General features: G+C 43.7%; 1 protein-coding gene across 1 annotated transcript in view; it reads right to left on the bottom strand.

Moving 5' to 3' along the window:
• MYOCD (myocardin) overlaps positions 1 to 22,293 on the bottom strand; it is an 83,331-nt gene that overhangs the window by 20,032 nt on the left and 41,006 nt on the right. Inside the window, exons 3-5 of the mRNA XM_012653933.1 lie at positions 19,020 to 19,075; positions 17,893 to 17,968; positions 13,287 to 13,448 (exon numbers count right to left, since the gene is read on the bottom strand). Of these exons, the coding sequence (XP_012509387.1) occupies positions 13,287 to 13,448; positions 17,893 to 17,968; positions 19,020 to 19,075 (294 nt within the window). The remainder of the gene's footprint in view (positions 1 to 13,286; positions 13,449 to 17,892; positions 17,969 to 19,019; positions 19,076 to 22,293) is intronic.

Raw genomic sequence — 22,293 nt, 5'->3', positions numbered from 1 at the left:
AGCCCATACCTTTCTGAAACTAGATTGGGGAAGGTGAAGGGAAGAACAGGGAATGCAGGCTGCAGAATGAGGTCAGAGGAGACGGCAGCAGGAGGATGCGCTCGTCCCCCTTGGGTTTTGTGATAAGAGATGGAATTGAGATGACAGCTTGCCATTTGCATCCTCTTCAAACATAAAGCAGGGCGCAGAGCACAAACTGTTTAGCAAACTTTGCTAATAAGGATAAGCCAGGACAGCTACTAAGTTTAAATTCCTAAATGTCGGAATTAGCTAATGTCACCAGAGTGTCCCAAAGAGCCCCATTCACCTAATGCATGACTGTTTATAAAAGCCATAAATGTGTCTTGGAAACTTCAGCCTGATCCTTATTTTTTATTATTTGGAATTTTTTTTTATTCCTCCTATCTTTGTGTCTATGTTGGAACTGCTCGATGGCTCACACAAGAGACTCCTCCTCGGCAGCCTGCGTGGTCTTGCTAAGGGGTTATTGGACCAGATGGGACTGTAATGACATCCTTATATGTCCCTTACGCTTTTATTTGCCAAATTTCATCTGGTTTATTATCCAACTGCACAGTACACAATGTGCTGAAGCCACGTAGCTCTCTGACCTGACTGCAGGCACTGCTGTGCTAGAGGAATGTAGGTGTTATCAGGAAGTCTTCCAGCCCGGTATTCCGCAATCGCACAGACAAGAACTTTTGACTCGCTTCGTGCAGATAAGAGAGAGGGGCTCTCGCTGAAGCGATTGGAAAGGCAGCAAGGAGCTGGAAGTAATGGAACAAATGTGGCTTTGGGCTTGTCATCGCCACCACCGCTGGCATCTGTCACGGGCCCTCACGCAGATGTCCAAGTGTCAAATCGGGAAGGAGGCCACGCAAGGACAGGGCAAGTGGGAACGCCAGGAAGGGCCTGGTGACCAGCATTTCTGCTCCACGGGTTGCTTATAAAAGTTATTATTGCTTTACTATAATTATAAAAGTAATATAGATTACTCATCATAAAAATTCATACCACAGGAAAATGTCTAATGTGTACAATCTAGCTCCTGTTAATGATTTGTCATCTCTATGCATATAGAAGGACATATACAGATATATTTAAATGTATTCCAAACAGATAGACTGGGCAAAACATATTATTCGGAAACTTGCTTTTTTTTTTTTATTCTACAATGTTTCTTGGAGATCTTTCCGGTTGAGCACATAGAGATCTTCCTCATTCTTTTTTAAATGGCTGCACAGTATTCAATTGTATTGATGGGTACTTTTATTTTCAATTTCTCCTTGCACTTTTTTTGAACTATAAAAATTTGAAATAGTAAAAGAGTACAGAGAATAATATAAAACCACTCTTTGTCTCTAACCTAACATAAATAAATGTTAGTATTTTCTCATAGTTGTGTCTGAAACCTATTTGTTTCCTAGCAGGGAGGTTTCATTGGGTATTTGAACAAATGCTACATTTTGGGGACATCAGAAGTCACTCTTCTTCCCCTTTGGCATATTCTTGTCCCAAGCCCCTTCCTCTCTATTTTAAGAGTTCAGAGTTAGTTCATACCCTTCCTTTTTCCCTTTCCTCATTGCAAAACCTAGGCGCTGCAAGTGGCTTTTATACATTATTTTCAGGTAATGTCAGTGAATTGATTCACCATTTTTCCTTTCTTAGGGAGATCACATGCCTGAGATCTTCCAAAGAATGTTCTTCCAGTTGCCTCCGTGAATATACTTCCATTGTCAACTCAATCTGTACATTTCTTTACTTAGAAACTAGGTTTTCATTGAAATTTGAAGTCCAAGTTTATGTGTGGAATTAAAGGCTTTGTCTGTGTTAAAAGGATTATGTGTATTATTGAGGGCCGGGTAGGCAGGGGAGCAGGGAGATGTGTGAAAGCTAAGTGGTCCATACCCCGGAAATCACAGCATTTCATTGGGGTCTCCTGGGCACATGCCCTGAGCCAACAGCTTCGCACTCTCAGAGTGTCCTCCAGGAGACGCCAGTAGCCCCCAAGGCAGCCAGTCCTCTCCGCCACAAGGGACCCACCCACTAAAAGCGTCATTATCTGAAATCCCCTCCTCGCTTCCTTCTAAGTGGGGATGGATCTTCTTTGTGGTCTGACAGATGCTTCATGCGACAAAGACTCTTCTCATCTCCACACAGAGTATCACATCCCAAAGGTGTGCAAATTAGGGGGAATTCACCAAATTGCAAAGTCGTCCATAGATTCTGATAGGTGAGTAGAAACTTTTTTAAAAAGGGGGTGAGAAAGAGAGAGTCATTTATCCTCTTATCCCTCCCAGACCTCTTTAATTGTTTTAAGTGGAGAGACAGCAAATGATAAAAATAGCAGTTTATATCACCTGACAGTGCGGCAATAACAAAAACACCCAACTTCTGATGGGCCTCATAATGGTTCGGGAAGTCAGACCAGGGGCACAGTTTCTCATCTCTGTCTTGCAGACGAGTATTGCCGGGTCCAGTCCACCCAGTCACATGGGGACTGAGCTCAGGCTACAGTTCCAGCCCTTGGACTCTCAGAGCCACCTGGCAGAGGGGGTGGCAATGTCAGTCCTCGCCCCTGGAAGCCAGCAGGTGAAGCCATCGTGTTGTTTAGGGAACATCGTCAGCCTGCCTGGTTGGTTGGGGGTGGGAGCACAGAAAATGATCGATGTTTCTACTTTTTCTGCACACATTGTGTACTAAAGACATCTGCATTATTCCACAAAATCTCTTACTTGAGTTTTTGGAATTTGAGAAACTGAATGGCATCTCGACTTTGAGGAACAAAGAAGGCAGGAGAGTCTGGGAAAGGAGATCATGATGAATTTTACTTGAACTTCCCTTGGAAAAGGGGTGAGATGCCCGTGGCAGCCCTGCGGTTGCCACCAGTAAGTCACCATGGCCTGCTGCTTAGAGACCTGGCAGCTGGTGCCTCAGGTCGAGGCCCTAAAAAGATGTGGAAGAGGCTCGAAACAGAGTATTTGGAATAAAGGTGTAGGTAATCAGTCCTCTTTTCCCCAGGGCTGGGCAGAGCATTCCTTAGTTAATTTTGTTCATTTCCAGCCTTGCCGCTTGAGAGGAGCAGAGACAAGCTGAAGCACAATCGGGTAAGATATGACAAAGAGGAGAGACGGAAAACCATGAGGAAGGACGTCCGTGTGTCCTACGGGACACTGTCGAGGTGTTGTCAGAGGCCAGACTGCACGGTGCGTGTTGGTGGAGTGGAGTCGCCCAAGAAGCCTCCAGGAGGAGGGATGGGTTGAACGGGGGCTGAAGCCCCGTCAGGGGTGCACAGACAGCAGAAAGACAGAGGGGGCATTTGACGATGGTGGGGAAAGTGGGTGAGACATTCTAGGGTGGCCACTGGCAGAGTTGGGGTGGGGAAGATGAGGGGGAGATTCTCCCAGGGGGAGGATTATTTTAGGAGCCTGCTTTATCCGGCGACACCAAGCATTTAAGGAGGCTCCCTCGCTTAAGCCAATGAAATGAGGAAGGCATGAGCGCATGCAACCGCGCACGGGGCAGGTGCCGACACCTGCGCTGACACAGGGAGAGCACCGAGGCGCCAAATATGAGCCCATCTGCTGTCTAAAAGGCATGACGTGCCAGGTCAAAAATGCCGTTGGATGCATCGAGGACCACTTCGGGGCTGCCCAGGCCAAAGGCTCTGCCACAGGAGCCCTGCCAGTCGCCACTCCTTCAGGGCTACGAGAGGTGTGGATTCGCCACTGCCAGGGCAGGAGCCCCCCACAGCTGCACACTCGCTCAGGCCCTGTGGGTAACAGGAACCGTAACGGGGAGTGGCCCCGCGAGCACGGGGCAGTCAGCGGCTTCCTTTTGACATGATGTATGTGACGTTTGATGTGACCAATAAGGACTTGGGTTCTGGAGTCAGAGACACGTGGGTTTGTATTTTGATTCTACCCCTCTGGTGATAGAGTGACTGGTGGCAAGTTAGTCAACATCTCTGAGCCTCAGTTTCCCCATCTATATAATGGCAATAATAATAACGATAGTGGATTATATGACATAACATGGAAAATCCCTGATGTGTAAGTATTCTACAATTTCTAGATGTTATTGTTATTGTTTTTGTTAGAAGCATCTGCTTGTCTCAAGTATAACATTCTCAAAAATAAAGAGACCACCCAGGATGCACATCCCCGTGGTCAGCTTTGCAAAGGTCGGCACAACTCCAGAGCCAGAAAAACTGGTTTGTCCTGAGAAGTTCGTTCTGGGAAAGCAAAGACAGACCTTCCCCAGAGCAGGAGTGTCCTGGAAGGGCCGGCATGTTACTCCCTCTCCTTCCTGGTTCAAGCCAGGCTCATGCAGAGAGGGACAAAGGCCACCTTATCTGCCTGCCTCTGGAATAGCCTCGTCTATAGCTTTGTGTTGTGACCCTGGGCCTCCGTTCCAATCTCCCACAGCGCGAGGCTGGCTGGGAGCTGCTGGAGAGCAGTGTGCTGGCTATTGTCCCTGCAGACACGTCAGGCAGGCCGTGTGATGACAAGAACCTGCTTTGGGAAGCCCTGACGTCACCCTCTGGCTATGCCCATGGGGCTGGCTCTGCGCACTGGCCCCTTGGGGATCTTGGGCTGGCAACTCTGAGCTTTCCCTCTCCCTCTTGGAAGTGACTAGATGAATGAGTCAGTTGTACTTTCCTTTGCATAAACATTTAAAATTCCAAGATTAAAGTGAGATAGTTGAAGTCCTAGTTACCTTTCTACTGGGACCCACACCAAGGGCAGGAAACCGTGCAGTGGAACGTGAAATGCACCTTGCTGCTTATCTGTCTCCTTGCAAGCTGGCCCAGCCACTGTCTGACAGCTATTCTGATTCACGCACAGACCACCTCCTAACAGCCTCCTGGAAGAGACTGAAGCAAAATCCATTTCCTAAGGGAGGAAGTCAGACACGTAAAAGTAGCTACCCTTTAAATGTGGTTCTTACCTAAAGATGTTTGAATAGAATTAGCATGGTGTAGTCTACAGACTGATTGCATTGTCTAATCCACATCAAAACTCACTGTTCTTGGAGGGGATCAGATGCCTTTATCATTATAATAATATTATTGTTACGCCAAAATTATTATTTGTATATTATAAATAGTTTAAGTGGATGTTTGAACAAACAAGGATTCCTTTTCCTCAGATCCCTAGCACTTGAGAAATTTGCCTTGAGTTTTTTGATATACGTGATCCTAGGAGCACACAAGTCAGGAAAGAGTTAACCAGTGTAAATATTGTCTGGCATCAGCTCTTGAGGTTAATTCCCTAGGAGGAAGAATATCATCCAGTGTGAATGTGAAGATGCTTTCGGCTGTCTCCTTTCCTTTTTTATGGGGCTCCGGCAGCCCCTCCCAGTGCCTTGAGCTGCCCCTTGGGTTTCTAGGAGCCTGTCCCTAACTTTGGTCCCACTTGGTAGTGCCCTACTCGCCTTCCAGAGATGCCCGCGATCACTGCAAGAGGGGCAAAGTCTTTGGTTCCCTGGGCAGCAAAGGCAGCCTTCGGGAACTGCCTTATCTCAGTGCTCACCCCTCCCTCCCTGGTGCTCCCATGCGCCCCAGCGCTACCAGTAGCTCTTTCCCCACCTCTTTCCCAGAACCATCCTCAGAAAACACTTGTTTTGTGTGCTTAATGTGTCTCTTTCCCGCAAGGATCATTTGATCTTCGGAAATTACTTCTCATTATGGAATGATAGGTTTCGCCCATGAGCAAGTTGTGCCAAAGCAAACTTTTTCTTTCTTACGCCAAAGCAGACAACTCTACCATCTGGCTCAGGGCCATGGTTATTGTCTGTCTGTCTTTAAAATGAGTGATCAGAGAGTGTCCAGACTTTCAGCGTCTCTGAAGGACGACCAGATTGTTAGTGAATAGGAGGAGGGTTTTGTTGTGCAGTCTAAGTTTGGGGGACACTGGCCAGCAAAGATGGGTGTAGAATCTTTTACAAATGGAAGTGACAGTTAGAAATGGATGGTTTCTGGACCAGCTCTGGGGGATCAGCAGTGTTGCTTTCTATATCAAAGGGTTACAGTGATAGAAAGAATTAATTTATCTTTGACCATGGAGTTATATTTTCTGAGACATGGGTCAGGTTTTTAAAAAGTAGCTGAAAGCCTGACTCAGGTGGGAAGACTGGTCTAGTCCCATGACAAGATGAGAATGCTTTTGGAGGAGATGCTTATCTTTTGGAGCTGAAAACCAGACCCCTTCTCCTGTTTGCAGAGCCAGGAAAGCCAGCCTGGGTTCTGTTTCACTCCAGCCAGAGAAGTCAGGCACCTGGACAATAGATGGCTTTCTTGGGAGCTAAGGGATGTTTGTGCCAAGTGAAGGAAATACTCTGATGACCAGCAAGAGGGTTAAGAAGCTAGAGCAAGCCCACAGGGGGCTCAAAATAGAGTGATATTTACGCAATAATGACCACTCATAAGCTGAACAAGGCCATGCCAAACTCCAGGATATAATTTCTATTCTCATAAATCGTCCTTCCATGGAACTTCATGTTTGTTGTATTCAGTGTTCTGGCAGGATTAGTGGTTTTCCATGAAGGAGAAACAGGCAATAAGGTGCACGTTCTGAGATGCAGCCCCGAGGACCCCAAGCCCCGTATTTCTCCGCAGAATGTCGGCGTTGGGTGACAAGCCTGTGTTTCCTCCAGCTGGAATCTGTTAAAACTCTACTGACTTAGAAAATAAACTGGCAGGTTGGGAGTGAATTCAACAAGTGGCACCCTAAACAAGAGGGATGATGTCTGGGAGGGACAAGGGGAATCTCAGGGAAGGGGGTAGTTCTCTGTCAAAAATCTCCTTCCCTGTGTTGGGAGAGGTTCTAGATTCTAGAGGTTCTTTGGCAGGGTTGGAGAATTGTTGGTCCTTAATGAAACTTGGAGGGAGAGAGACAGTGACTAAGTAGTCCTCTCAGAGCTTGGCAGAGAGGGCCGGGAAATGTAAACACATCTGGAAAGGCACGTGGACAGAGAAAGGAGAATGCACAGAAGCCAGGAGAGTGATACACAGTACCACCCCAGCCCGTGTCACCTCCTCGCCAAGGGAGGTGACATGATCACAGGAAGTGACAGGCAGAAGAGTGGGCTGGGTCATGCTTGTAGCTGGAATGCTCCTCAAAGCCTTCTCTCTATCGCTGATCTCTGAGCAACTCCCACTGTCTTTACGACGTTTCATATTGTGCAATCGCCTTGCCCATAAAACCTCAAATGCACATGGGAAAGATCACTGCTAAAGAGACGCTAGGGTTGAGTGACAGGTGCTCAATTGCCCGTTATTATCTCTTTCTCCAGCCATTCCTTCTGTCTGTCCTTCGCAGATTCCCTGACTCTATCTTCAACACTGCTGCATGAGAGCCTCCTTTTTAGCCCTCTTCTCACTGGATACATCCTCCTTCCACCCAACTACCCTTCTCCCCTGGGCGCTCATGAGTCTTTGTACCCTGCACTACTTCTATTTTGACAGCACTCACCACTCACCTTCTGTTATGATATATAGTTTATTTATTCATTATATTTCTGTTGATTGTCTCTGTCTCCTCCTAGAATGTCCAGCTCTGTTGGAGCAAAAATCTTTGTATGTTTTTCTCACTAATATGTTCCAAGCACTTAGGATAGTGTCTGGCATACAGGATGAAGAAATAAATGAATGAAAGGGCAATCTTATCTAGTCCCTCAGCTGAAATGATTAAATATACTGAAGTTTCTCAAGTCTATGGCTCTAGATCAATCAACCCTCTCTTCTAAACTCCAGCTCCACAAAACTCACTGCCTACTTGAGCTCTGGCCTTGGATTTCCTGTGGGCTCCTCAAATTCAGCAGTTCGAAACCAGAGTGCATCATCTTCCCCAAATCTGTTCTTCTGCTCTTGTCCCCTATCTTGATAAATGGCATCGCCAGTGAGTGACCCAGTGGCCCAGGAGAGAAAGCTGGGCATCACCTTTGATGCTTCATTTTGTCTAAACTGATATATGCTGTTGATCTATCATGGAATCATGCAAAATCAATCATCTCTTAGACTTTTGTTTTACATACCCACAGCCGTGACTTTTGTTCAGGCTCTCGTCACCTCTCATCAAGCAAGTCTAACAGCCTCTGGAAGGAGCTCTTTGACTCTTTTCTGCCTCTCTTGAGGCCGCTTCAAGGGGCGGTCAGGGAGATCTTTTTACAGGCAAAATCCCCACCCTGTTCACCGTGTTCACACTCAGACACAGCCCTGGCTCCCACTCGAAACCTTGCCAAAGGCTCTCCACTGCTTTATTAGTAGTATTGTTATTCGAAATTATGGTTCCCCCGTTAGGTAGCTAGAAAAGTGCTTATATTTATTCCCTTAATTAAGTGAAGTTGGAATCTTTCTATTGCTTTTAAAATACAATTTAAGCTACTTTTATAACCGCACTAGTTGCATTCTTACCACTCCGCTCTACGCCTCTCCCTGTGGGACTCGGCTAAGAAGGCACCTGTTCTAGGATGTCTCAGTGCATGTACACGTACATGCACTCCCCTCGGGACTTTTATCTACTTCTTTTTATGAGAATCATCACAAGGAAGGATAGTTTTCTTCTTCCACGCCTCTTTTCTTGCTAAAGCACAAACTCCTGGTGGGCCGAAATGGAGACTTTATTCACTTACATGTCTCTGCTGCCTGGCTAATTCTGTACGTGAATTATTTAATTGATTTCACCTTGGAGAAAATTCCCTATGAGACAGGTAGCCATTACTGTCATGGGGATTTTATAGATGAGGCAGCCAAGGCAGGGTAAGATGAAATAACTTCTCTGTGGCTGCATGGCCCTGAGTTGCCGTGTCCAGGCTTGAAAGCAAGGCCCATGGAGTCCAAAACTCCTGCTTAACTCCCTTCAGACAGCCTCACAGCCTGTCTGTTATCTTTTGAAAATGTCCTTCGTATTTATTGTTTTCTCTCCATTTCCACTGGCAATGCTCCTGCCCGTGCCCTTCTGATTCCTCACCTAAACGGGTGCATATTTTTAAAACACTGCTTCCTCCCCACTTCTCCCATTCTGCACCTGCAGCCAGATTGATGTTCCAGAACCTCATTCTCCTCATGGAGATTTTCCTGTTCAATAGCCTGGGCTAAAAGCAAAATTGAATTCGAGAAAAGATACGAAAGCAACAACATTTATGGACAAAACCATGAATTGCTTCTTTCAATTAAAAAGAAACACTTCTAGCTAGTGTAATGAAAAGCGAGGGAGGAAGGGGGAGAAAACACGAATCTACAGCATTTAGAGTGAAAGATGGAGTCCAAGTCCAGGTTCAGAGAAACTTAGAACAATTGTCAGCCTATTCTATGTGCTACTTCAAGCTTATATCTTTGAAATTCAGGGACATATGAGAGTTTTTAGAAAAAGGTCCATCGTACAAATTAACTTAAGGAGAAAATTTGAACACACAAATAACTATGAACAAAACTGAAGAAAAGTTATCAAAAAACTACAACTAGGAAGGGTACTGTGCCCCTTTGATTTTAATAAGCAATGTTTTCAAGCAACTGATCATTATGATCATACTTAAGTGTTTCCAGACCATGGAAAAATATGAAAAGGTAATTAGAACTTATTTTGTAAAGCATGTATAGCATTGACATTTAAATCTGAGAAATATAAAACAATAACAATGGACCAATATCCTTGATGAATATTGTGGCGCAGGACTAGCTATTTATCAAGTTAATGCAGAGATACTGCTGGAAATGGCTGTTTAGCCAGAGAATACCTTCCTCAACCATATGTCCTACCCTCATGATGGAATGTAAGTGGAAGGCACGTGTTCATTTCCAGGTCGAGCCTTCTTAACAAGTGAGTGAGCCTTCTCCTTCTTTCTTTCCCCTTCACTGGATGTATTCAGAGGATAACAAAGATCTACGGCAGAGATTGCAAACTAAGTCCTGCTTGCCTGCTGCCTGTTTTTGTAAATAAAGTTTTATTGGCACACAGCCATACCCATTTGTTTACTTATTGTCCATGGCTATTTTTGTGCTATAACCTCAGAGCTGAGTAGGAGAGACAGAGACAGCCTGAAGTATTTACTATCTGGTCCTTTGAGAAAAAGTGCCACCCTCACTCTGGGGGATGGTAGAGCAACAAGACTGAAGGATCCTGCCATGGAGGACTAGCCGTGGAGGAAAACCCTCCCTGGGCTGTTTGTGAACAAGAAATAAACTTCTCTTGTTAAGCCGCTGAAGTTTTGTTGTTTGTTTTGCAGCTAGCGTTATCTCAACTAATAAGGAAATAGATGCGAAATCCCAAATAAAATACTAGAAATTTCTAAAAAAAAAATTACCGAAGATTTTTTCCAGAAATTCATGGAAGATTAGGAAAAATAACAATAGCATATTACGAGGTCAAAGAAGAAAATCTGTGTCATCACCTTTTCATACATTTTGGAAGCATTTTAAAAACTCAAAATCTATCTTGAAAACTACTCTTAGTGGAATAGGAATAGGGAAGTACTTCCTCAGAATATCTATCCTATAGCAAAAGCTTATATCATATATAGAGGTGAATGACTAGAGAAATTCCCATTTAAGAGAGAAACAAAACAAAAATATATGTTGTCATCAATATAACAAACATAATGACACAATATAGTGTTGCTTTTGAAGCACTGGCAATGCACCAATAATAATAGTATTCTGCTATGTAATAATTACTAAATTATATATTAACATAATTACTAAATTATAATTACTAAATTATATATTAACATATTATTTATTGCATAATACAAATTAGATGTGTTTTATATATTTCACATATATGATTTGATATATAAGATAAATATTTGTATATGATGTAGATATTTTATATATTAATAATAAAATATATACTATTTGATTTGTATAATATAGTGTATTTTGATTTATAATATATAATTTATATAAATTTATATGATTTACAAATATAAATGCATAATATATTTATAAATAAAATATACAAAAATTATATGCAATTTATGTTATTGATATATTATACATACTTTTAGAAATGATACTAATTATATAATATGTTAATACCATGACGTTGCTTTTCAAGTACCAGCCAGTGAACCAAGGCAGAAAAAAAATGAAGCAGGAAACAAATTTCCCCTATTTGTACTATGTGATTGTGCACCTAGGCAACTTGAAATGAACTGAGGAGCTATGGGAACTATTAAGGAAATCTTCAAAGATGCCCAGTTACAAAATAAATGTGCAGAATTAATAGGTTTCTCATTTCCTATATGTCAGCAATAATTGATATGACTTTACTTAAAAAAACCAGCAAACTTTCCTAAGAGAACTAAAAGACTTGAATATGTGGAGAGGGATAGTGTATTTCTACCTTGGAAGAATTTGTATATTTTAAACATATGAATTCACCATAAAGTAACCTATAAATTCACTGCAATTCCAAACAAAATTCTAACAAGACTGAAGTTGGCATATGAAAAACAGATTCTAATTTTTGCCTAAAATACACTTGTGAGAGTATCCAAGAAGCATTAGAAAAATCAGACCAATGTAAAGAAACTTGTAAAGACAGATACTAAGACAAATTATAACATACATCATAAAATTGTGGAAAAAATAAAACTAGACCTGTCTCTTAAACCAACTATTTAAATAATTTTAAATGCACTAAGGATTTAAATATAAAAATAAAAGTATATAAATATTAGAAGACAATCTAGGTGAATAAAGCCTATATTCTTGAGCTAGGAAATATTTTTAAAAAAACAAATTCAGAAACTACAGTGAAAAAGGTGAATAGAAATTAAAAACTGCTATAGGTAAAATCCACTACACACAAAATCAAAAGGCCAAGGACAAACGGGCAAAAGGATGTATAATACCTGTGACAGATCCAGGGTTAGCATTTTTCCCCCCAAATATAAATAGCATATACAAGCAGTATGAGAGGAACATGCCCAGCAAAAAGAAAGAGGAAAAGCCATGAATTTCCAATGATGTATAATCACATGGGAAAATATAATCTCACTATAAACCAAAGAATGCAAATTAAAAGGAGATCTTTTGCCTAGCATATAAAAAATAAATCATAAATTTACATGCATGCAACAGAGCGTTTTAAGAAATGATAAGAGATGCCCGATGGAGATTTTTTCTGTCTGAGATCGTATCGGAGTGAAGATGGAGACAGTGCACTCTTGAGTACCCTAAGCCAAGTTCAAAGGCGCAGGATATTTAGTGGGGAAGGAGAGAGAGAAGAGAGAAAAACGCAGTGGGATATTTAAGTGGGCACTGAGAGGTGAGTATATTGCCTATCCTGGAGTTGTTATTTTCGTATTTGCAGATTCCAAAGGCAAAATTCATGACCTCTGTAAAGCTGGGTGAGAGTGAGATTTTAGACTATGAATAAACGTGATGTTAAGTCTCACGATAAACTTAGTTTTGGATAAAATGCCCTTATATATACTTTTTGACAATGTGTCAAAACATTTAAATACATATTGCTTATTAGAGTCTATCGGTAGTTCTCATAGCTGTTTGTGGGCATAACTGGAAGACTGTGAGTTTGCCTATGGGAACTTTAAGCTCCCCTTTCTCCTTTTAACAATAATTTTTCCGGGTTCCACCCCAAACCCTCTATGAATAAACTCAGTACTTGCAGGCTGTTTGGGTCCACTGGTGTCAATTGTTCAAAAAGTCTGCAAAATGATTTTGTACAGTTTAAGACAGAATGAATGTCGTGTCTCCTCCTGGAGTATTTGTACTTTGGCTTCACGGGGCATGTGAGCGTGGTTGAAGAGTTTTCATCGTGTGACACGCACTTCACCCCCAGGAGCCTGCGAGCCGGGCAGGGTGTGTTTTGTCATCCCCATCTCAGTGAGGCCAAGTGACCTGGGCAACTGAGCTGGGAGCCCAGGTCTTCTGGTTTGGGGCCAGTGCTCTTTCCATTGTACTGCCTGCCCCCGCCCCGCCCTTTATCAAAGAAGAAGGCTGAAGAGGGCTGTAGTCATGACTCCTAAGTGATGGAACCTCGTAGGGGAGATGTTTTGAGGATTATGTCTGGTCAGGTTCTCAACCTGCCAGAGCAACTAGAGTAAAATTGGCTTGTGTTGACTTGACCCTACAGCGTACACGGATAGCAGTTGGAAGAAACCCCCAGGACCTGTGATTATGAGGAAAGCACTGGGACAACCATCATGGCATGGCTCTTGTCTGCAGAGAAGCCCCCACCTCCAAAGTCCCTAGTGCGTCAGAGCTCAGGCTGCCCCGGATCTCGGGTGCCAGGGACAGGCATGAGATATGCTCCAGCTACCTTTTATGGCCTCTTTCACAGCAGAATCCACAGGGAGAATGTTCTTCTCCACCAGCTCCAGTGGCCCTGGTCGGAGAGCGATTTTTTCATTGAGATCGTCTGCAAGTCGGGCTCTTTTCAGCTTCATCTGAGCAGTTGGAATGGACCTCTCTGCAGTGGAGGCTGAGGGGTTGAAGTTTGAAGTGAAAAGGATCAGTTCTAGAATTTGATTTGGTTTCTCTTTTCTTTTCTTTTCTTTTTTTTTTTTTGGCTTGTGGTTACAAACATTGTGTCACATTGTACTCTACCATCCTAATAATTTTTCAATGTAATCGTCATCACTTCACAAGAATTAGCACCAAAGACCAGACACTTCCAAATAAAGGCAAACAGAGAGGAACATAGAAAAGTTAGAGAAACTTGCCTTGCGAGGATTTGTGAAAAAATGTGCAATTTAGCAATTTTGTAAGCAAGCAGTCCATGGGGCCTGCGTTGCTTGCCTGACCCTAAGCTACAGCATTTGGGTGCACATTCGGTTGACAGGCGCAGGCTGAGCCCGCGGTAAATGTGATCTATTGTCAAAATTAGTAGTCGTAGTATGATTTTTGAAGAATGTTAGACTGGTCGACGCTGTGATACTGAGTCAAATATCCAGGTCAGTTGTAAAAGAAAAATACATTTGTTTGAAACAGTTATTTAATTGAAGAATGGAATTTTTAAAAATTGAATTTTCTCATCATTTGAGAGGTGAGAAACGTCATGTACAGAGCTCTAAATCTATCCCCATGTAGCTGACACCAAAAATTCTCTTTAGATTGGGCTCTGCCTTATTTCTGTGGAAGAACTCGAAGGAAAATCAAGTCAAAGAAGTGTAAGTTCAGATTCTACAAGAGTTTGCAGCTTCACTCTCTATTGCACACATTTAGAAGATGAGATATTTACAGACAGGACTCTCAGCCCCATTAATCTGTCATTATCAATCTCCTAACCCATACTTTGTGTCTGGCACTGATCTAGAATTCTCCATGCAGAAGAGGTCTAGGGATGGCTCATTGGTTGCAACAGATCGGCCTTGTCTAGAAGATGCATCTGCGAAGCACTTCACTTGAGACTGAGGAAATGTCAGTACTCCAAACCAGAGAACAGGGGAGCCTCAGCCTGAAATCTTCTCCAAGCCACCCCTTAGAGGTGCATGCAAGGGCTTGTTGCTGGACCCCATCCTGCACACCAACTCAGGACTCATCTTCAGAAAGTCCTCCTTTCTTTTTGTACCCCCCTACGAGATGCTCCCCGCCATCCAAGTCTCTTGGTTCAGTTTTTCTTTTTCTTCTTTTTTTTTTTTTTCCAGTTTTTCAAGATTACTACAAACTGAATCCACCTCCCGTCATGACCTGTGCTCTCCATCCCAAATCTAGCACTCCAGAGAGCCTGGTCTTTTTCCATCTGCCCTCCACGTCTTACTGAGTTCACCTTTGCACCTTTGCTTACTTCATTTCTGCACCTTGAACTGCTCCTCCCCCACTGCCCACCACTAACATCCTACTTTTGGGTCCCAGCATAAAGCTTTCCAAATTCTCTCTGTTCTAACAGATCCCTTTTGCTTTTACTGCCTCCAGCTGCTACCAGCACTGGCCCTTCATCTTGCTGTTTCTGAAATTAGAGGATGAACTACTGGGGGCAGGGGTTGAAATTGCCCTTTATAATATTAATAAAAGGCCATAACATAAGGTGGGTACTGCGCTAGGGGCCTGAAGTCTGCAAAGGTATAGGCATATACATGTACATGTACATATACATACATACATATACAGTGCCATTGTTCCCTGGCTTGCTCTTCTATAATTGTTCACTACTCAGGAGTCACATAGCTGCTGGTCACCAAGATTCTTAGCTTTCTTCATTGCTCCCATGGATAACATCACCCTTGTGAAACCTAAGCCTGATCTTTGAGATATCTTCCAGGCCCTGCATTCCAGTGGACCAACTGACCCAACCAGACCAGTGGCCCATACCAAGGAACTAACTCAATTGGTCTTGTGACCTCGGAATTGACTCAGCACAAGAAGATAATTTCTGCCTCCCGACCCTATGAGTTCATCCCCAGCCAATCAGCAGACCCAGTTCTCTAGCCCTTTGCCCACAAAACTATTTTTAAAAACTCTGGCCCCCAAATTCTCAGGGAGGCAGATTTGAGAAGGTCCTCCCATCTCTTTTCATGGCGCCCTGCAATATTAAACTCTTTCTCCACTGGAACCCCTGCTGTCTCCGCCTACTGGTTTCCTGTTGAGCAGTGGGCAACGAATCTGGTCGGGTGGTAACAGGGTTATTTTGTATCTAGCAGATCTTTGGTGCTCTGAGGGGCTCATTTCCAATTTCTGTTGGGGAGAAGATGGGATCCCATGAGAGCCACCAGAGATGTGGCACTGAACCAAGGGCTGCTGTGGTCCACACCCTGATATTTTAATTCAAGATTGTCATGATGTAAGAAATAACATTTCTTATGCTTTTTGGATTATAGCATTGCTATGTACTCATAAATGTGCAAAATGCTAAAACAGTATCCCAAAACAAAAACGAAAGGCTCAGGAATCTCCCCATTTAGAGTTAACTATTTTTAATACCTGGGTATATTTCTTAGCATTTTATATTTATTATTGGGTCTGTGTTTTTTCTTCCCAGAATCTGACTGTAACTACAATATATGTTTATGTATATATTTTTTCTTCCCAGAATTTAGCTGTAAATATAGTTTTGTTTACTCCTCTTTTCACTGGATGTTATCTTGTAAGCCTTTTCTCATGAAATCACTGTTCTTTGAAAGCCCTGTTTGTAGCTGCTGCCTGGTATTCAATCACGTGGATGAGCCACACTTTATTCAGCCAATCCCCTGTTGTCGCACATTTCACCGTTTTCAATGTTTCACCATCTAAAGTAATTCCCTGATAAACATCATTATAACAAAAATCTTTGTATATCTGATTATTTCCTTCATACAAAATACTAGACATTATATGACAGGGCTAAGGTGGGCACTTTTTTAAGGAGTCTGATACACTTTGCCAAACTGCCCCCCAGGAACGCTGACCCAGGGGCACCCCCACCAGCAGTGCACGACAATGTGTGCACTTCCCATACCCCACCACACACAGGATTTATTGTTATTTGCTAACTTGATCATCGAAAAGCCTGTGTCTCATTTGAAATGGCATTTCTTGGATTATTTGTGCAGCTGTGACTTTGTGCTGACATAGCAGTTGCTTCTAGGCTCTTAGAAGGTAAGAATTTTGTCACCTCGCTGAGAGCCTTCATTCCCTGTTCCTGAGACGCTTGGCATCCTTTGGCTGCCTCACGCTGGTCAAAGCCTCCCATCCCACACAGTGCTTCCCTTGAGTCCTACGTTGTCCTCCTTCTCTCTCTTCCCTACCCTGAAAACAGTTCTCTGTCTGATGATACCCCACCTATTCCTGGGCTGGAAAAGGGTCAGCCTTGGAAAGGCAGAATAAAATCAGAAATGATGCTGGTCAAAGAACCAAGACTGAAAGTTCCCATCATATTTCAGGACCTTTCATGCTACTTAGAGCTAGTGAACAGTCTTGCAAGGAAATCCATATTCCAGAGGAACAGCACTTATGTCTCGTACATGCTGTTCCCTCATGCTGCGACGCCCTTGCGTCCTTCTCTACCTGACTCGGCCCATACATTCCAGCTCATTTCCTTGCTCCTCCCCCTCCATTCTGATTCTCTGACCCTCCCTAGCACATCCCAACACTGTGCGTTTCCTCCCGTTTCCTGCTGGATTGTAAATGTGATTCTCATGTCCTTTGTTATACTGTGAGTATCCTTTGAGAGCAGGAACTTGTGCTTTGTTCGTCACTGTACCCACGAGGCCTGGTAGAAAATGCCAACTCCTAGTAGACATTGAATGCAGAGTGTATTTAGTGAATAAAGACCCCCAAACTGTCAAATTAGAGGTTGGATCTCTTTGAAGGTGGGCACCAATGGACTGGGGAGGGTGGTCCTTGTCCCAGGGAAGGCAACTCATCAGGCAGGAGTAGAAGCCTCTCCTCCTCATCCAGATGTCAGAATGTGGCGGCCAATTAGGTGTTTGTCTTGTCTCACACTCCCCAGCACAGAGGCAGCACCCTAAGATGAAACTGGGCCCACTTTGACCAGCACCCATTTTCTCAGATTGTCATTCCGTGCACACCGGAACATAAAGGCATCAGCAAAGCACAATCAGACGGTTCCCTAGTGGGGACAGATGCAGCTAGGAAGCTCTGATACCATCTTAAAGTGAGTGATGATCCACATTAATAATAATAGGCAACATGTGTTGGACATTTCCTATGTGCTCCAAAAGGTGATGTGATTTCCCAGGCCTTAGAATTAGGAGATGGCACAGCCAAGATTGGAACCCAAGTCTCAAACCTTCTTAACTGTTATATGGCTTCCTAATTTGATTGTCTGTGTGGCCTAGGATGCTCAGATGACTGCTTGAAACCACCATTTTGTGATGGCAGGGGAGATTTTTAAGAGGGCTTAGCAACGGTGCAGAGACAAAGAACACTGGAGAAATGGCCCACCATTCGACAGGCATCTCCTGGTTTATGATTTCGTGCAGCCTTACCTTGGAGTATATGCATATTAACCAAATCGGCACGGTCAGACCTGTTTCGGGCTTTGTGCTTCAGGGAATTTTCAGTCTGTAAAACCCAAACAAAGAATCACCTAGTTTTACCTTTTAAGAAAAGCTCAATTTCTCTCAAAGGGGAAAAGTTCTATTTTTTAATGACAAATGAAACCTGCAACTTCCCTGGTCTCCCACACTTTGAAAAAGAAACACTTACGAAGGCCCTTCCAGGAATTTTCATGTGGGAAGATAAGAGAAAAAGGTAAAAATTTGGGGTACACATCAGGGCTACGAACTCGGAGGCCTTCCAGGGCTAGGCAGATAGGTACATGTTAAGAAAATATTAATGTAACAGTTCATGGTACTAAGCTGCTTGTATTATAATCAATCTTATTCCACTGCCTCTTAAAGTGGTCATGAAATTAATCCAGGTTGGAGATGAAATATTGCCCAAATCCATCCCACATAACATGACAACACATGCTTCTGTCCTGTTACTCGCCTAGCGGACGTGGGAAAGCGTAAAGCCTGCAGATTCAGACCCACTGAGAGTCGGAAGGGCCTTTAGAGATAGATCATTTGCAGAGCCTCATCCTCTTCTTGAAGGTGGAGCTGTCTGCAGGGATGCTGTAGAGTATGTACAAAATTTCCCCCTCAAATGTTAAAAAAAAGTAGGGAAATAAACATTCCTTTTGCCATCAAGTAGCTGTAAATAAGCTCTGTATCCACAGACCCTGCCTTGCCAATAAATTGGATTTAAACAAATCCGATCACTGCTAAGAAAGGACTGTACTAACAGGTAAGGCAGCTTACAAACCAACTTTACTTCCCTTCTTGAGGTCTCTTTGACCTCTAGTGCGTACACACTGTGATTTCTCCCAACATCAGGAAGATTTGGGACATTTTTTTAAAAGCTAAAAAAGTAGCAGTTTTAAAGCTAATATAGTTGATCCCGTTTCTACAGGTTTCAGTTCATAGGAGTAAGATTCCATATGATGTGGGGGCAGGGAACTGGCAAATGGATTGAGTTTGTTGTAGAAATCCTACATGCGTCAGGTGAAGTTTAGCATTCAGAGATCGGTAACACATAGTCTAACTTCAGGAAGGGCGTTTGCAAAAATTACCTTGTCACTATCCAAATTTTTTCTTTGCTCATGGAATTCAGTTGGATTTTTCAGTGCTGAAACAGAAAGACAAAGACATGAGCAGAGGCTGGGTGAGGGGCATGGATGAGTGTCGTGGGGTTTGCTAGTGTGCTTGCTGAGCTAGGCACAGAATGGAGGCGATTCCCTTCAACAGGCCACAAGCAATCAAAAAGGACAGGCCTGAAGGACGCCAGCGGCCCTGAAGCCATAGGAGGCAGAGGAAGGTGGAACTGAGGCTTCAAACAGAGGGAGCAGCAGAGGCAGAATGTGCAACAGGAAGAGAAGTGCTGGAGGCAGGGCATTCCAAGTTCCCGAGGAAATAGAGGGGCTGGTGGGAAACTGGGCACAGAAGTAACACTCTTGTTTGGGGGCGAGGGGTAGACTGGGGTAACTAACACCCTCTTTGACTTTGCTCTGCCCTTGAGTGCAGATGCTGGCTGGGTGGATGGCTGTTTTCTGTGTGTGGGGGCGGGCGTGGGGCCTTGGCTTACTGTAGGGAGGGACTGTACTCTGGATAAAGGACGTGGCTGGTAGGTCAGGGACATGCAACCAAGGGTGTTGAGTGAGAAGCAGAGAATCAGACTTTGAGGGCTGGAAGGAACCTTAGAGACAGGGAAGTCTAACTCCAACCCTGAACAGAATGGGGAAACTGTGGTCCACAGAAATGGAATGACTTGCCTGGGGTCACAAAGTTAGGGCTAGGAGTGTGGGTCCTCTGACAACCCTAATTCCTTTAGAAGTGTAATATTTAAAAGATTAACAGCCAGTAGACACAGAGACTGGTCAGTCGTATATAACACATAGCAGCCGTGAGCAACCTGGACTGAATGCCAGCCTCCAGTCTTTCCACTACATCCTCCTCATCACCGTTTCACAGCCACCTCTTGCCGGTGACTTGGTAAACTCCTTTGACCGGGCAAAGAAGAAGAATATCATTCTGCAAAATTCTACGTTTTGCATTAATTTTCCTGGTCCCCTGGAACAATCTCAATCAGGAACCACACATAATCATTTCATAGTAAGTGATGAGGTTGATCAGTGGTTACAGAATTGCATTAATTTTTTTTCCCCCATAAATTTTAAGTTTAGACGAGTTGATGAATCGCATGATCCAGAGCTCTAATATCACCCTAACAGATGTCCACCTTGAGCTCCAGGCAATGAAGTATTTTTCCAAATCTTGGCCAGCATAGAAATTAGGTTCTTAGCCAGATCTGTGTGTGTGTGCTTGTGTGTGTGTGTGTCCATGCACACCCACACAAGTGTGCCTCATTCAACCCTTAAGACCATGCTAAATCTGAACATTGTTTTCAGCAGGGCTTGCTGGACACCATGCAGACGTGGCTGTGGTCCTGGTGGCCACCATAATGGTGGTGGACCGTATTATACTCTACCAGGATGCTGCTTAGAAGTTAACACGACATGCTCTCTCTGGATCTCCCTGCTCACTCCAACATTGACAATATTGACCACAGGAACATGCAGAATAGTCCCAGATGGCTGCCTTGTGCCAAATATAGTTGATAGGCATGCTTCTCCTCACCTTGACCAAACATTAAGAGGTTCCCTTTTTATAGGAAAAAAATGAATATGTTGCTTGAATATTACATTTCCCTGTGATCTGGAAACTGATTTTCCAGTTTCTCTTTGATTGCTGCTTTTCACTCTTAAAATGGGATTCTCTGTAAAACCAGTCATTTTAGACGGTGTTTTTCCTCCCCATTTCTTGCTACTCGGTGATTCTGAGAAATAAATGTGCAGCTCCACTGCGTTGCTCATGCATTTTCTTTGATTTGGGTCTGGTCACCAATAATAAGGAGGCTTGCCTTTCCCTACATTTGATCACAGTTGGAGTTTGTGCTGAGGGTGTTCTGAAGGCAGTTCCCATTTCCCCCAGGCAACCAGATTATGCAAGGTCTGGTTTAAGTCTAGTGGGCCCTTGTGAATCTGTACAATGTATACCAAGAGATCTGCACTCTCATCCCATTGCCTGGTAGGCACTTAGTTAGGTGTTATATATTGGAGTAGCTTAATTACTTGAACAATCCAGAAAAGGAATTGATCTTGGTGTGGCCTTATTAAGTGGTTAAGAATAATAACATATCCTTTTCCTTAAGAAGCTCCCCGAAGGGAACCGTAGGAATATATCTTAAGATATCTCTCTTACATTCCAAACACAATTGGTTTTATGTGGGCTTCAGACTTAGGGGGATTTTATCTGGTTTTTTTGTCCCTGAGGCTATTCAATTCTTATTACCAGAGCTTATTAATTGTTCTAAGAAACACTGCATTTCCTGCGTCTTAGCTTTGTAGAGCTACAATTCATCGCTTCTTGATGTTAACAACTCCCCTGTAAATGATTCACACAGTCTAGTTCTCTGATGCCAGGAACATAAAGATCTTCTGGAATCTTCTACCACAGGGCGGGAGAAACTATGCCCATACAGTAAGGACTTAGGAAGAAAGCCCAAGTGGTCCACATGCTGCATTTTACCACATGCCCTTCTCCTCAGGGCTTAAGGGGTGCTATATGGGGCACTGGCTTGAGGTCACATCATGGAAAACTACCCTGTCACGGCCCTGGGGTTGAGGTTGGCCTTCTCTGTGACTCTGGAGATTCTGGGTTTGAGCCACCTCCCCTGAGGGCCAGCAAAAGCCATGATGCACCCTGCTCCCTGGTGGACTTTTTGGAAAATACACGAAGGATCACATTTGCTGCCAGCCAGCCCTGGGAATATCTAATGGCAAAATTTTGTATTTAGAGGACATTGACATTTAAGATTGAAAAAGGAATTTGGATTTCTAAATTAAAAAAACAAGTCCATGTGATGTCAAATTAAAATACTGTTGCAGATTCAGTCAGCCACACAGCTAACTCGTTCCCCTGGAGGAAGATTAATCTCTCCTCACAAGGGAATTCATGTTCTCGCCTCAGAGTTTCGTTGCGGGCTATTCCTATTTCTGTCCCCAGAGCTCTGGCTAATTTGGGTCAGCTGTGTGTATAAACATTTGCTTACTTAAGAGCTTAGAAAAAGATCCTGAGATAAGGACAGGCCTCCCGCAGTCCCCCACTCTCCATTCGGACCTCCTGCCTCCAGCAGGATCCCAGACAAAGGAGAAAACAGGCCGTAGGGACACTAAGTACCCAGAGAGGGCAGTGCCCAGCTCCTCAGCACAGGGTGGGTGCCTGGTGCAGGGCCCAGCTTCGTTCAAGGGGACCCCTCACTACCAGGCTTGGAGAGAACCCAGCTCC

This window comes from Propithecus coquereli, unplaced genomic scaffold (genome assembly GCF_000956105.1).
Source record: "Propithecus coquereli isolate 6110/MARCELLA unplaced genomic scaffold, Pcoq_1.0 Scaffold435, whole genome shotgun sequence".
Classification (NCBI taxonomy): domain Eukaryota; kingdom Metazoa; phylum Chordata; class Mammalia; order Primates; family Indriidae; genus Propithecus; species Propithecus coquereli.
Note: the sequence above shows the minus strand (reverse complement) of the source record. Positions and strands in the feature narration are given on the sequence as shown.